This window comes from Pseudophryne corroboree, chromosome 4 (genome assembly GCF_028390025.1).
Source record: "Pseudophryne corroboree isolate aPseCor3 chromosome 4, aPseCor3.hap2, whole genome shotgun sequence".
NCBI classification, from domain to species: Eukaryota; Metazoa; Chordata; class Amphibia; order Anura; family Myobatrachidae; genus Pseudophryne; species Pseudophryne corroboree.
In genome coordinates this window covers 186,088,744-186,103,567 of record NC_086447.1, presented here as the reverse complement: position 1 = coordinate 186,103,567, position 14,824 = coordinate 186,088,744, and the positions used below count along the sequence as shown (strand labels likewise).

Genomic DNA, 14,824 nt, shown 5'->3' with positions numbered 1-14,824 from the left:
GACTGGTGTACTTGTCCATGAGCTACTTGTAACATGGGTGGAAATAGAGCTGCTGGTAGACAGTACTTCAATTCTCTTTATTTCCAAAGTCCATGTTCATCTTCTTCTGCCCCCAAATCATCTCCATTTCTCCTTTTCTCCTTGTGATGTTTGTTGTTGAATTTTGATCAACTCCTCTCACTGGGCATTTGCTTCACATCTTGAGCTACTAAGACTTGCTCAAGTTCTTTTGATTGTAAGGCAATTCTCTTGGCTTCTGCATCTGCAAATGCATTTCCTTTAGCTTCCATGGTTTGGCTCTTAGTATGTGCTTGTACCTTGATTATTCCAATTCTTTTAGGTAGTTCCAATGCTCTGAAGAGTTCCATAATCAAACTGGCATGTTTGATGGGTTTTCCGTTTGCACTTTTGAAGTCCCTACTTTTCCATATAACAGCGTAATCCTGGGACTAGATGTTAGCTGTCATGTTTTCAGCATGTATGCAGGCTTTGGTCATTGCTATGAGTTCTGCTTCTTGTGCTGACATACTTGGTAGCAATGCTCCAGAGTCTATGACTTCATTTTCAGTTGTTACTGCATATCCTGTCTTTGGGGATCCATTATCATAATATCTTGATCCATCGACGAACAGGTTCATGTCTGGATTGTCCAATGGTGTATCTTAGACATTAGGAAGAGGTAAAGTCTCTAATTCCATGAGGCTAGGCAATCACTTCATATTTGGTAAGTCTGGCTGCAGAAAGATGCTTGCTATTTTCTTGACTTAATATTTCTGTTACAGCGTGCGGTACTTGTATACACAGTGGATGATCAAACACAATGATGTCTGTCACCTTTTCCTTCATTATTGCTGCTGCTGCCACTGCTCGGACACAGGATGGTGCTCCTCTGATAATCGGATCCAGCTGGGCTGAATAGTATGCCACTGGTCTTTGTTTTGGTCCGTATTTCTGGGTGAGCACCCCTAAAGAATGCCCTCTGTTTTCATGGCAGAATAGGTTAAAAGGCTTTTTGTAATCAGGCAATCCCAATGCTGGGGCTGTGATTATGGCTTGCTTTAGTTGTCTTACTGCTTCTTCAATGGTGTCCCTGTTTTCTGCTGACGCCTCCTTTTTTATTAATTCATATAGGGGTTGCATCAGTAATGAGGCCGAGGGAATCCATTCTCTGCAATAACCAATAAGGCCCAGAAAAGCTCTGATTTCATTTAATGTTCTTGGGGTTTTTGCTTGAGTTATTGCCTTTGTTCTTTCATCAGTAAGATGCCTTGTTCCTTGAGATATGCAGTGTCCTAAGAAGACAACTTTTTTCTGTACTAGCTGAAGCTTGTCTTTTGACACTCTGCAATCTTCTTCTGCCAAAAAGATGAGTAGTGATACGGTTTCCTTTTTTGCACTTCTCTTCTGTCTGTGCAGCAATAAGCAGATCATCGACATATTGAACTAACTGGGTGTCTGTAAAGTGTGGTCTCCATTTCTGTAGGATTAATGCCATTGCCTCTGAGAAATCTGATGGACTGGTGGCTCCCCCTTGGGGTAATCGTCCCTCCTTTTGAATCTTGAGATTCAACACCTTTATTGATTAATGTTGGAAAAGGGTTGCTGCGTTGAGGGTAATACATCTTCTGATGGTTACTTGTCGCATTTTGGCAGTGCTACTTCATACATGGTCAGCCTTGCCACTGACAGGTGTTTGGTTCTTGCTTGTTGAAGCTTCTCTGTACCTGCATGTGGACCCTGGATGATAAGTTCATGATTCAGCACTATGCCTGTGCTCTTGTCCTCTTCTAGGACTTCTGATTCATCACTGTGTCTGTGCTCTTATACTCTTCTAGGGCTGTTGCTGCTATCACTGCTCTGATGCCGGTAGGTGCTCTTTGATTACCGCTGTCAAGCTTGCTTAAGTTGTAGGCCACTGGTCTTCACCTCAGTCCATGATTTTGCATAAGGACTTCTATGTATGGCCTCCTTCTTTAATAGTCAGGTAGTTCTAGGGATTGAGATGAGGCAACTGCTGTTTCCCACTGTTCAATAGCCTAATTCATCTGTTGCTGTATGTAGGATGCGGACCCTCCTCCCTTTCAGTGTTGTCATACAATGCTTGCATGTAGACTGGTGCTAGAGGTATCCGTGTTCTGTAGTGTCCTACTAGGCCCAGGAATGATCATCTGACTTGCTTGACACTAGTTGGCATCTTAGCTTGCAGTCTGAATCTTTTCCTTTTCACTTTTGTTAGATGTCTGGTACCTTGAGTGTCCTAGGAAGATTAACTCTTGCTTGACTAGCTGCAATTTCTCCTTCTGAGGCTCTGCAGTCTTGGTCTTTCAGAAACTTCACTAAGGACACTGCCCCTTCTTGGTGCTTCTTTTAGTAGTGGTGGCAATCAGCAGTTCATTCACATCCTGTATTTAGCTGTGTGTTTTGTGGATATATCACTTGGTGATATAGCCCCTCCACAGGGCTATTCCGGTCCAGTAGTATTGCTTCCTTTCTTCTACAACTGGTACTGCTGGAATGAGTCAATACTGAACTTCTGTTTTAACTTGCTTCTAAATGGCTTTTTGTTCTTTCCTTTGATAAGTTGCTGGAAAGTTAAACTTCTGCTGATGTGTACTGTATTCTCCTTGGATAAGCTTTAGTACATTGTGCTTCAGCAAAGTCACTGGACATGTACTCCAAGGTCAAGAATTGGGCTGGTATTGGTGACTGCATTTCTCTCATCTCCTGTCCCTTTAAGAATTTCTGATATCACCAGTTCTTGTGGTATCTCCCTCTGCTGTCTTCTGCGTGTGCTGGCTCCAGTATTCATTAGGCACAGACGTATTTCTCCAGTGGGCAAGGTGACTGTAATCATACCTTCTGCTGTTTCCTCTGGAGACATTATGTTCACTGGGGAGTACCTAAAGAAGCTTGTACTTCATATTGGCAGAAGAAGCATCATTCATTTGTCTTCTGGAACTTTTTCTGTCTTGTTCCTTATTATTTGCTTTAAACCCCGGAGCTTCTGTTGCTTTAAATCATGGCATTATCTCTGTAATCTTGCCAGGTAGTACTGACCACTTGTCAGATGTCTTTCTTTGTCCTTCTTAAAGCAGACTTCCTTTAGTCTCCAAACTTTCATGCAACCTTCATATTGTTTCTCAACTTTTCATTTTTTTTCCAATCACCTCTCTTTATGATTCATTCATTATTCTTCATACTTTGTTCTTTCTTTACTTGCATATTCTTTCTCACTGCTGCTGGCATGTCATTTTCTTAGTCCAAGTCCACCCAGGCTGGTGTTTAACATAATGATGTTTATGCTGGGAGTTGTTGTTCCTCTTTGTCTTACTTTTCCTGTGAGAGATAGTCTTGTATAGCAGCTTGTATTTCAGGTTACATCTTTGCTTTCTTGCAAGGGTAGGGCTTAACCTCCCAATCCAGTCGGTGCAATGGCTTGATCTGTAAGTAAACGTAGAGGAATCTGGTTGTGCATAAAAACAGCTCTTGAAACCCTTGGGTCTCCTGTGGGTAAAGTCACTTTTATCGAACTGCCAGTGGTGACTGAGTACACTGTTGCCGACACAGGAGTTGCACACTTTCATATTCTATCATCTTGTGTGTCGTATAGTGACTTTATCATAGTAAGTTCTGATGGACTCAGTCTTTTCCTGTTTCAAATCTGGGGCTGCTGGTGCCCTGAGTGTCTGTGCATGACACCATCTCTTAAGTCTTGTCATGTACATCTTTCCACTTTCAAACGTTGTTCTATTTTTCTCTGTCGGAACGTCCGTTATGGCTGGGCAATCATCTACTGCATCTGCTTTTAACATGGTGCTTACTATTTGGGCAGTTGCTGGTCCTAGTATAGCTTCACACAACTGGTGGTAGTCGACCCATGCCGGTGTCCATATGGTTTGAATTCTTTCCATATAGGCATAAACTGCTATTGGGTTTTATCTAGGATCTGGGGACTCTGCAACTATATTTGCGAGGTCATTGCCATACCATGGTTTGTGGTGTTGGCTCTGTACGATGTATGGTTCGTTCGTCCTGGCTGCATTATCTGGGTTGCGTATTCCCTGTACTTGTGCTGGATACAGAGAAACAGGCAATGATGACCGTCTTTCAGTATTTCTAGTCGCATAGATATCTTGGCATGGTGGTTCATGGTGTGAAATCCAGTTTCCACAATTTGGGCAATGTTCATATCCTTCTGGAACGCAAAACTGACATACCGGACACAATCTTTCTGGAAAATATGTCAGTTTATTCTGTACATTATGCACCTGGGCATGAAAAGCTGTAGAGGCTGTGTCTTGACCCCTTGCTTCTCCTCTTCACCTGATTTGCACCCTTTCGCCTATAGTTCCTGATTGTGGACAATTGTTTACTGGACTCAGCTTGATTGCAGGTGTCTACCACTCGTTTAAACATGAGGGAAGCATTAGGTAGCTAGTTTCTTTGGTTGGTCTTGTTGGGGTTTCTTGTGATAAAGTATCAGGACACTGGGGCATACTCTGTACACATAGCTCAGGTAAATCATTCGGATTTTCAACCACAGATCCTTCTAAGATAGGGCTGATTATTCGTCACTCTTTTCCTTGCTCGTATCTTTTTAATTTCACTGTTAGTGAGCTTGTAGGTAATTGCATTCTGTTCATACTAGGGGTACCTTGGTGTGCATGCATGTCTGGGTATAGGGGTGGGGTATAGTGTGCAGGTGCTGTTGCTGCAATTACAGGCAGTGAGTTTAATGCTGATTGTGGTGCTATTGGGTACTCTGGTATATAGGGAAAATCATGTTCCTCATCTCTCCTTCTTTCTGCCTCTAATTCCTTTGCTACAGTGATCCAGATGGATGCTTGATCTCTACTATTATGTTTAATTATCCAACTCTTGTTACAGGAGGCAAATTTTTCCCATTTCTCTAGGTCAAGTGTCCCCTCTGACGGAAAACCTGCTCTTTTGAAAATTTTACTTATTCCTTTCAGAGCTTTTTTTTGCCCTCCTTGTCACTAACAATATCCACGAGTTTGTCGGGCCCTGACATCTTTACAGACCGCGCTCCCATGCCTAGGTGAACGTGCACGGAACCCCTCCTGATGTGGTATTTTAGTAACTCCTTATGAGGGACTTAAAATCTCCTTTTAAAGCTTTTTCTTCCCTCCTTGTTATTAACAATATCCACGGGTTTGAACCCATCCTGATGTGGTATTTTAGTAACTCCTTATGAGGGAATTAAAATCTACTGTTAAAGAATCTCTAAAAGAGCTTCTTCAATCCGTCTGTGGACAAATGACTGGGGTTGTAGTGTTGCCCCTTCCTCCCTGTGTTGGTGGAGAATTTGTTAGTACTGCTCCCCAAGTGAGACCTGCATAATAGATTATTTCTTCTGGATCACTGAGATGCGTCCCTAATATTATTGTTAAGTTACTCCAAGGGTCTATCCCCCTGCCTATATGGACTCCTGCTTGTATCAGTATCCCTGTTGTAGTTTAATGCTTGTTTCTCTTCAGAAAGTAACAGCTAACACCGGGAATGCTTGGATGTGAGAAATACCTATCAGTGTGTGTAGGAGAATCTAGTTTCATTATTCAGCAGACAACCCGACTCCCCCCCACCTTTTCAAAAGCATATTGACAGAGTACATATAACAGTGCAAGGATACAAAAACAAAGATGACAGTAAATCCTATATCTGTTATCTGCGTGCACGGCAGCTGTTTGAGACTGCACGGCACATGGGTCTTAGACCTGGAATTATGTGGTTCCTAGGCCAATAGGTTATGATGTTAAATCAATCATTCTTAATGTAATGTTCCAACAATTCTCTTTTTAAAATGACACCCTTTTGTACAATAAAATTCATCATCATTTTCCACATAACCAAATGAGACTTCAGTGCTTGTAATTGCCAGCAATCTTGGTGCTACAGACCCTTTGCATTTTCTTAACACAACAACACAGGTACAAGATTTGCATACACCTCTTTGGTTATTTATCAATTCAAACTGGTTATCAGCATTAGAACATATCTTGGCCATGCGCCACCTTTATAAAACGGCTCTATTTTCTTAATAAACATGCATTAGTACTTGCACAATTTAAAAGTTTTCTGCATACTTGATTAATTCCCCCTGTGCACTTGTGACAAATTATCTGAAATTATTTACCCACAATTCAACAATATAACACAATTCAACAATATAACACAATTCAACAATATAACATACATGTATGGTACCTTAAAAAAAAAATTTCTTCTGACTGACGCTGGGCTCTTTAAGATATCCTCTGACCTTCCCGACTGGACTCTCCCCTTGATTTACACAGGAAGCGCTGAGTTCAAGTGAGCAGGTAGAAATCTACACAATAAATCTCACTTACCGGTTTTTTTTGTTATCAGCGGTTCCTGAAAGATCAGAGGATTTATTGCCAGTGGAGGAGATGCTGGAATACCCCGGACGATGCTCCCAAATGATAGGGTATATTAACCTATTCAGGTCTGATTATGAACTCTCTTCAGTCATCAGTCAGAATGCTGTTCCCCTTTAGCAACCGGTTGGAGGTCAATGAATGATAAGATGACACAAATTTATGCGTAACTGAAGCAAATCATAAGTGACCCGCTCGGGGGCCGCCATGGCTTTATTATTTATAGCTTGAACACAAAGGGTTTATGCTTGCCAATACATTTTAGCCAATCAGAATACATCATGTATGTCTTGAATACATCGATTGTCATACAATGTTAGAAGTGGCAACTAGGACAGCCTTGAAAATGGTTATTATTTCGTTTATCAGTCTTTCGGACATAAACTCAAAAGATTTCTTTCTTTATTCTTCTCAATTAGCCTTGGATATATCTGGTGTTGCTTTGTCCGTCCTGGATACATTTCCAATACACTTAATGTTGCATTTGTCTTGTACAAGTCATGCCTTAAAACAAGATTATTCAGCAAATATAGTATTCTGACCAGCTCTGCACATTTTTTTTAAGGACATATCAACTCATTTTGTGAACACAGTAAATATCTTAATAAATGCGAAAAACGTGAATCAATATATATATATATATATATATATATATATATATATATATATATATATATATATATATATATATATATATATACTATACTGCGGAAGCTCCTACACTATCAGCCTGAGCCCGCCGAAAAGAGCGGGAGTTAGCCCCGCCCCCTCGTTCTTGATGGCCGCTGCTGTGCTTTCTCCCTGCATCCCCCGGCCGCCTGTATGCTGCGGCCGGGGAGCGGTTTCACTTATCAAATTAAAAACCACATTATCCCCCGGCTGCCTGTAAGTGTGTATGCTGCAGCCGGGGAGTGTAAATGTATCACCCGGCTGCCTGTATGCTGCAGCCGGGGAGTGAAGAGCGTTGAGCCCGCTTACAGAGCGGGCTGAAGCTCCGCCCCCCACATAATGGCGCCAATTTCAAATCAGTGCGCCTTTTATGCACTCCAGCCTGGCTATGACTGGAGAGTATAGGAGAGCCTTGTATTAAAACACTGAAAAATTTAAAAACATACATCAGTCTGGGGAGATTGTACTCACCGCTTCTTTCTGTCAGGCGTTTCGACCCAGCGGCCCCAACACGCGCCGCACGCAGCGATGTCCGGCCGGAATCTTCTGTGGTGGAGCGGCCCAGACACGCGCCGCACGCAGCGGTGTCCGACCACGTATACTCACCGCTGCCGGAATCTTCTGCTGGATGGAGTGGCCCCGACACGCGCCGCACGCAGCGGTGTCCGGCCAACTCAGGAGAGCTCAGTGTCTCCCTCAGCCGGGGCCCATCCCGAGCCGCACGCAGCTGCGATGGGACCCCGCCGGCAGCTCCCGCGGTGCAGAATGGCAGTGGCAGAGCTGCCAGTCTGTGCGTGTGTGAAAGAAAAATAAAATAATAAAGAAAAAGGTAAAAATTCTTCAGCTAAACCCAAGTGAACCAGCTCACCTCGGGCACTAACTAAGACTGGCTTGGAGAGGAGATAGTAGGGGAGGAGCTAGCCACAGTGTGAGAATTTTAAAGTGCCAGCTCCCAATTACTGCCTACTATTTCCCCATTGTAACTACGCTCCAGTGGCCCCTAGTGGATGAAGGAGAAAAGTGGATTTACCTGCAGTAGCTGTGGAAACCAGGTCCGTGAGACCTTCCCCAAATAAGTCCTCACCCTTGTAAGGCAAAACCTCCATATGCCTCTGAGTCGGCATCTCCCGTCCATTGGCGGGTCCACAGGGCTCGCCTAGCAGAAATCGCCATGGCATTGGCTCTGGAACCCAGTAGGCCAACGTCTCTCTGAGCATCTCTCATATATAGGACAGCATCCTTTATATGACCCAAGGTCAATAAAATGGTATCCTTATCCAGGGTATCAATTTCAGCAGACAAGGTATCTGTCCACGCTGCTACAGCGCTACAAACCCAAGCCGACGCTATCGTCGGTCTGAGCAAGGTGTGTATAAACTGACTTCAAGGTAGTCTCCTGCCTGCTATCAGCAGGATCCTTGAGGGCTGCGGTATCTTGCGACGACAGCGCCACCTTTTTGGATAAGCGCGTTAACGCCTTGTCCACCCTGGGGGAGGATTCCCACCGTATCCTGTCCTTAGCCGGGAAAGGATACGCCATAAGAATCCTTTTGGGAATCTGCAGTTTCTTGTCTGGAGTTTCCCAAGCCCTTTCAAACAACTCATTTAACTCATGGGAAGGGGGGAAGTAACCTCAGGTTTCTTTTCTTTAAACATGTGGACCCTCGTGTCAGGTACAGAGGGGTCATCTGTGATATGCAACACATCTTTTATTGCAATAATCATATAATGAATACTTTTTGCCAACTTTGGCTGCAACCTCGCATCATCGTAGCCGACACTGGAGTCAGAATACGTGTCGGTATCAGTGTCTGCTACTTGGGATAGTGGGCGCTTCTGAGACCCAGAAGGGCCCTGTGACATAGTAAAAGGCAAGGATTGACTCCCTGGACTCCGCTTTGTCCAAACTTTTATGTAATAAATTCACATCTGCATTTAAAACATTCCACATATCCAACCAATCAGGTGTCGGCGTTGCCGACGGAGACACCACACTCATTTGCTCCACCTCCTCCCTAGAAGAGCCTTCCGCTTCAGACATGCAGACACACACGTACCGACACCCCCACACACTTAGGGAAATCTCTAATCTGGAGACAGTCACCCCCAAATAAGGCCCTTTGGAGAGACAGAGAGAGAGTATGTCAGCACACACCCAGCGCCGAATGACCCTGGAAACACAATTCTCAGATATACAGCGCTTTTTTATATATGTTAAATATACACTGACTGCGCCAAATATATGTGCCCCCCCCCTCTCTTTTAAAGCCCTCTGTCACCGTGTTCAGCAGGGGAGAGTCCGGGGAGCCAGCTTCTCAGCAGCATGCTGTGGAGAAAATGGCGCTGGTTAGTGCTGTGGAATCAAGCTCCGCGCCCTCAGCGGCGGGCTTTGGTCCCGCTCAAAAATACAAAACTGGCGGGGGATCGTATATATTAATGCCTCAGCCTTATATACCGTTAATAATGCCAGCCAAGAGGTTTATTGCTGCCCAGGACACCCCCCCTGCGCTCTGCACCCATCCGTGCCTGCATTGTGTGTGTGTGTGTGTGTGTGTGTGTGTGTGTGTGTGTGTGTGTGTGGGGGGGGGGGAGCAGTGGCACGCAGCGTTACCTTAGTAAAGATAAGAAGTCTTCTGCCGCCTTTGAAGTCTTTTTTCTTCTTATACTCGCCCGGCTTCTATCTTCCGGCTCTGCAAGGAGGACGGCGGCGCTGCTCTGGGACGAACAGCTAGGGTGAGACCTGCGTTCCGATCCCTCTGTAGTTAATGGTGTCCAGTAGCCTAAAAAGCAGAGCCTATCACTTAAGTAGGTCTGCTTCTCTCTCCTCAGTCCCACGACGCAGGGAGCCTGTTGCCAGCAGGGCTCCCTGAAAATAAAAAAACCTAACAAAATTCTTTTTACAGAGAAACTCAGGAGAGCTCCCCCGTAATGCACCCAGTCTCCTCTGGGCACAGGATCTAACTGAGGTCTGGAGGAGGGGCATAGAGGGAGAAGCCAGTGCACACCCATTCTAAAGTTCTTTGTAGTGCCCATGTCTCCTGCGGAGCCCTTCTATACCCCATGGTCCTTACGGAGTCCCCAGCATCCTCTAGGACGTAAGAGAAATGAGGTGCGCCCACTACAGCAGCCCAGTAGTCCCGCTGGTGTAAAAAAGGGTCACCCCACACTTAAATTACATAAAGAACAATGGATTCACCAGAGAATCCACCGGCGCTCATTTTCATGAAGATCTCTGTTATAGTGCTTCCTCAAAAATAAAAACATATATACAACCAATCATAGTGTAGTATAGAAAATAAAATATCACATGTATCAATTTATGAATATAAGCCTATCAGCCTCGTAACAAAACTGGTGGTCTACGTGACAAGTAGACATAAATCACTTTATATTGAGGGTACCCTCCCGAATGATGGTCATCAGATCCTTCCCACCAAACACTTCTTCCCAAGGATTCTCACACATACTGTATAAGAGAAGATTATTTTCTCCAATAGCGTAATACTGTTTAATCCAATAAAAGACAAACACAATCTTGAAAAAGACACCATTCCGGTGTTGAAACATGTTGGCCAGGAGGAATTGTCACCAGCGGGACTTCTCTCATTGGAAGACCACATGTTCCAGGGATGATTGGTTTTGTGCTGTATGATATTAAGCTGTTTACGTCTACTTTCTGGGTAGACCTAATCAAAGGGTGAGAGACCAACCTCTGTTCATGTTTTAGATTGTGTTTGTCTTTTATTGGAATAAACAATATTACGCTATTGGAGAAAATCTTCTCTTATATGTGTGAGAATCCTTGAGAAGAAGTGTTTTGTGGGAAGGATCTGTTGACCATCATTCATTCGGGAATATACCCGCTCAATATAAAGTGATTTATGTCTACTTGTCACGTAGACCACCAGTTTTGATGCGAGGCCGATAGGCTTATATTCATAAATTGATACATGTGATATTTTATTTTCTATACTACACTATGATCGGTTGTATATATGTTTATTTTTGAGGAAACACTATAACAGAGATCTTCATGAAAATTAGCACCGGTGGACTCTCTGGTGAATCCATTGTTCCTTACGATAATATCTTAATCGTCTAGTGCAGGGGTGGCCAACCGATCAGAGGCAAAGAGCAAGAAAAGATCTGTAGTCAAGGGTAAGAGCCACTATCATGCGCAAAAATGGGGGCATGGCCTAGTTATCAAAAAGCCACACCCCATTTTTCGGTATGACGTTTGTAGGAGTATAACCTTGTATCATAACCCTGTTATCGTTCATTCTGCAGCTGGGGACATTTCAAGGGAAAAAATCATCTTTATTGTTTCAAAATAGTCTAGTGTGTACCCACGTTAACTGAGAACATGCTGCAATATCAGCCAATAAGCTGCATACAGCAACACATGGCTGCAAACCAGTGCAATTCCATATAATAAACTGAATGACTATTGGTCATGATGGAAAATGCTCACTAGAAGATAGCTACTCTCAGCCTCCATGTAACTATCTTCCAGCCAAAGAAGCAGTCCCAAACATGATTAAGGGGCTTCTCCTAAGACTACTTGCCCAAACTGGAGAGTGCTCGTGAGTGTGGGGTGCCCTAAAGTATTACTGATTGCTACAACTTACATCCAACTGTGGCAGGTGGTCGCTACTGAGAGGACTGTCTGCAGATTGACCTCTTGTTCAACTGGCACATGTGCAACCTAAAGCTACACCCACTGCAGCTTTGCCCATGCCCTAGCCTTTAGCTGTACAAGAGTCACTTCGTAGACACTGGATCCATAATCAGATAAACAGTATCTGCATCCTCTATATTATAATAAAATGCTAATGGATATTCTGTGAATATTTATTTAGTGAGGTAAAAGGCATATGTGCCAACAGACCTTATTTTGGCAAACAAAAGTGTTCCACAGGGACAGGGCTACACGTAATAGAGACAGAGTATGGAAAACAGGTCAATGTGTCCCAAGCAGGACAGGTATGTGGAAAATTATGCATACAATAGAGGTTAACAATAACCTTTATTTAGTTAATGAACAATTGTCAAGTGTTAAAATTCAGACATAACAGAAAAAAGAGGAGAGCAGCTGACAAGGAAATGTACAAGAGAGGCCCTGCTCCCCACTAACATAGCCGGAACCTGGATATCTGATCTCTGGGACGATGGAACGCCAGCTGCAGTATGGATAACAGATGACGGAAACTGGTTTGGTCACTTAAATACAGTTCTGACTATTCTATGTTAGTCAGAGAGTTCATCATCCAGGTTTATGTCTGTTGTGTCAATATCATCTAATTCCATGTTGTCCAAATCCTCCTCTAGGTCCAGGAAAGTCTAGGAATAAAAAAAGAGAGAATGTAGACACAGAGAAGATTAGACTAACGCCTGATGACATGAGCGATCATCCAAATAGCTGCAAAAATCAGAAGTAAAACTTAAAATACCACTAAATAATAAAATGTAATAGATTTATATTAAACAATGGAGTTACAATATATTGCAAAATGGACGTACAAAATATTAACATGAAAAGTCTCTGCAGCTAAAGCTGGGTATATACTGGAGTGATGGGAATTCGTTCAGACATAGAAACAAATGCCCATCAGCCCAGATTGTGTGTACCCACTGGCGCGACTTTAATAAATGACGGAACGTCCTTCATTAGCATACTGCAGCGTGCTAGGTTGTCGCACAGTCCCCCATACACACTGTGCGATGTATAAAACACCATATCATAGTGACACTGCTCCAGTGTGTACTCAGCTTTAGTAAAGGAGTATTACCACCCCCCACTCCAAGTCCACTACAGGCAGCTGAAGCTCCTCCCACATTTTTAGGTTAGTTTTGACAGGAGCTTATACAGGCTTTAAGTTCTGCAGCCACTATGACGAACCGATTTCATAAGGTGCAAACATTCAATTCATTTCATGTATATTATTTAGTTGAGTAATACAGTGTTTGCCATATATTCATGTCTAATAGTGGCTTTAAATGCATTTAAAAAAAATGTCAACACATAGCATAATGGCAGAGGAAAACTAGAGGACTGTCTAGAAAAACTAGACGTTTCATGCCATGAGACAATGAGACCACTGGAGCTACACTGACAGCGGCTAACAGCTCCTAGGACAAGGGGTCTATTCTAACCAGAAAACTACCCAAGTGGAATTTAAATGCTCTACCCCAGTTTTCATGCGTTTCCACTCAGGGTCCAAAAAAAGAATTGTAGGTTCCAGTTAGTGTTATGCTTGTACACAGTAAGCAATTCCATCTGTAAGCTACACTGGGGAAGGGATGATGTGAATTATTAAAACAAACATGGTCTGTAACGTGCTGCATTATGTTGGTGCTACAGAAATAAATGATGATAATAATAGGGAACACAGGGAAGAGGTAGATAGGTGCAGGATATTATTTAGTACTGGCATCTTTTTTGTCATTGTCACTTCAGGTGACATATTACTGAGCACTATACCTGCTGACATTGTATTGAGCATCACTACACCTTGTGCTTACTTGTCCCCATGCACTACACATATTACTGCAATGTTTTGAACATTGATACTACCACTTATAGCTTATTAATTGGCATTTGATATATTATCGACCATTACTGCTGCTAGAGGTTTAGTAATGGACACTACAGTCTGTACTGGCAGACCAATGGGTGACTTCATTTTAGACATTACTGTTAGGTAGCGGAACAAAAAGTGAATACTACATCCCACATCATCACTTATGTTGTTTATGTATTAACTGGGCATAACTACTACTGATTCTAGTACTTTTTTGGGCATTCCCATTATTACTGTACTTTAGGTTACTGCTGGCATACTGAGCCCTGCTAACGCTGTTCCACTCTAAACCATAGAAGATTCCAAATATACTAAGTGAAATGGATTGATTTTCATATTTACTTATTTTAAGCAAAATGAAAAGCAACGTGTGCACCTGTTAGGGTGAATCATGGACTCCTATAGAACCTAGGAGGCTGGCCACCAGTTGCACAGAAGCCAAATCCAGTGTTAAGAGCAACAATTAGAGAACAGTAAATGCTATCTACCCATCACTCACCTTATCTTCTGTGCTTCTGGTAGATGGTATCACTGGGGCTGAGACAGAAGCGGGGGCTGATGGTGCGGGCACTGCTGGGGGTGGCGTTAATTCTCTCTCTTGTTCCTCTTCCTACAACAAATATATAGGAATCATGTGCATGCATAATTATACAGTACCACCCAGTTTACCCACTACGACTTTGCACTTTACCTTTTAAGTGTATTAATTCATAACAATATATGAAAAAGTTAAACCCCTAGGATTTATCTGTTGAAAATGTGTAAATTATCTATCATTTTGTTTGCAGTTACACATTTGAGGGCAATTAGAAACCTTTACAGATATTAGGGAATACATTATAAACATTTGAAGGGTGCAACTGTTGAGAAACTTTACAGATGTTTAGATTGCTCTATAATCAGTAGATCACAGAACACAAGTGAACAGACCTTACGGACTAGCAGCAACATTAGTACTGTTACTATGGAGGGGGATGTCCAATCAGTTTCTTACTTTCACTTATGTAGTGCATGCTATAAAATGAACAATAGAATCGGATTGGTTGCTACAGTCAAATTCTCCAGCTGTCCTCTTTAGAAGGTTTTATGCACCTCCTCTTATATCCTGGTAGCAATAGGTGACAGGATTGAATTATTTATGGTTTAGAATTTGCGTCT

General features: G+C 42.8%; 1 protein-coding gene across 1 annotated transcript in view; it reads right to left on the bottom strand.

Annotated features, from left to right (window-relative positions):
• Positions 1 to 12,094: 12,094 nt before the first annotated feature.
• COPB2 (COPI coat complex subunit beta 2) overlaps positions 12,095 to 14,824 on the bottom strand; it is a 60,922-nt gene continuing 58,192 nt past the window's right edge. The window contains exons 21-22 of the mRNA XM_063915638.1: positions 14,166 to 14,276; positions 12,095 to 12,425 (exon numbers count right to left, since the gene is read on the bottom strand). Of these exons, the coding sequence (XP_063771708.1) occupies positions 12,333 to 12,425; positions 14,166 to 14,276 (204 nt within the window). The 3' untranslated portion in view covers positions 12,095 to 12,332. The remainder of the gene's footprint in view (positions 12,426 to 14,165; positions 14,277 to 14,824) is intronic.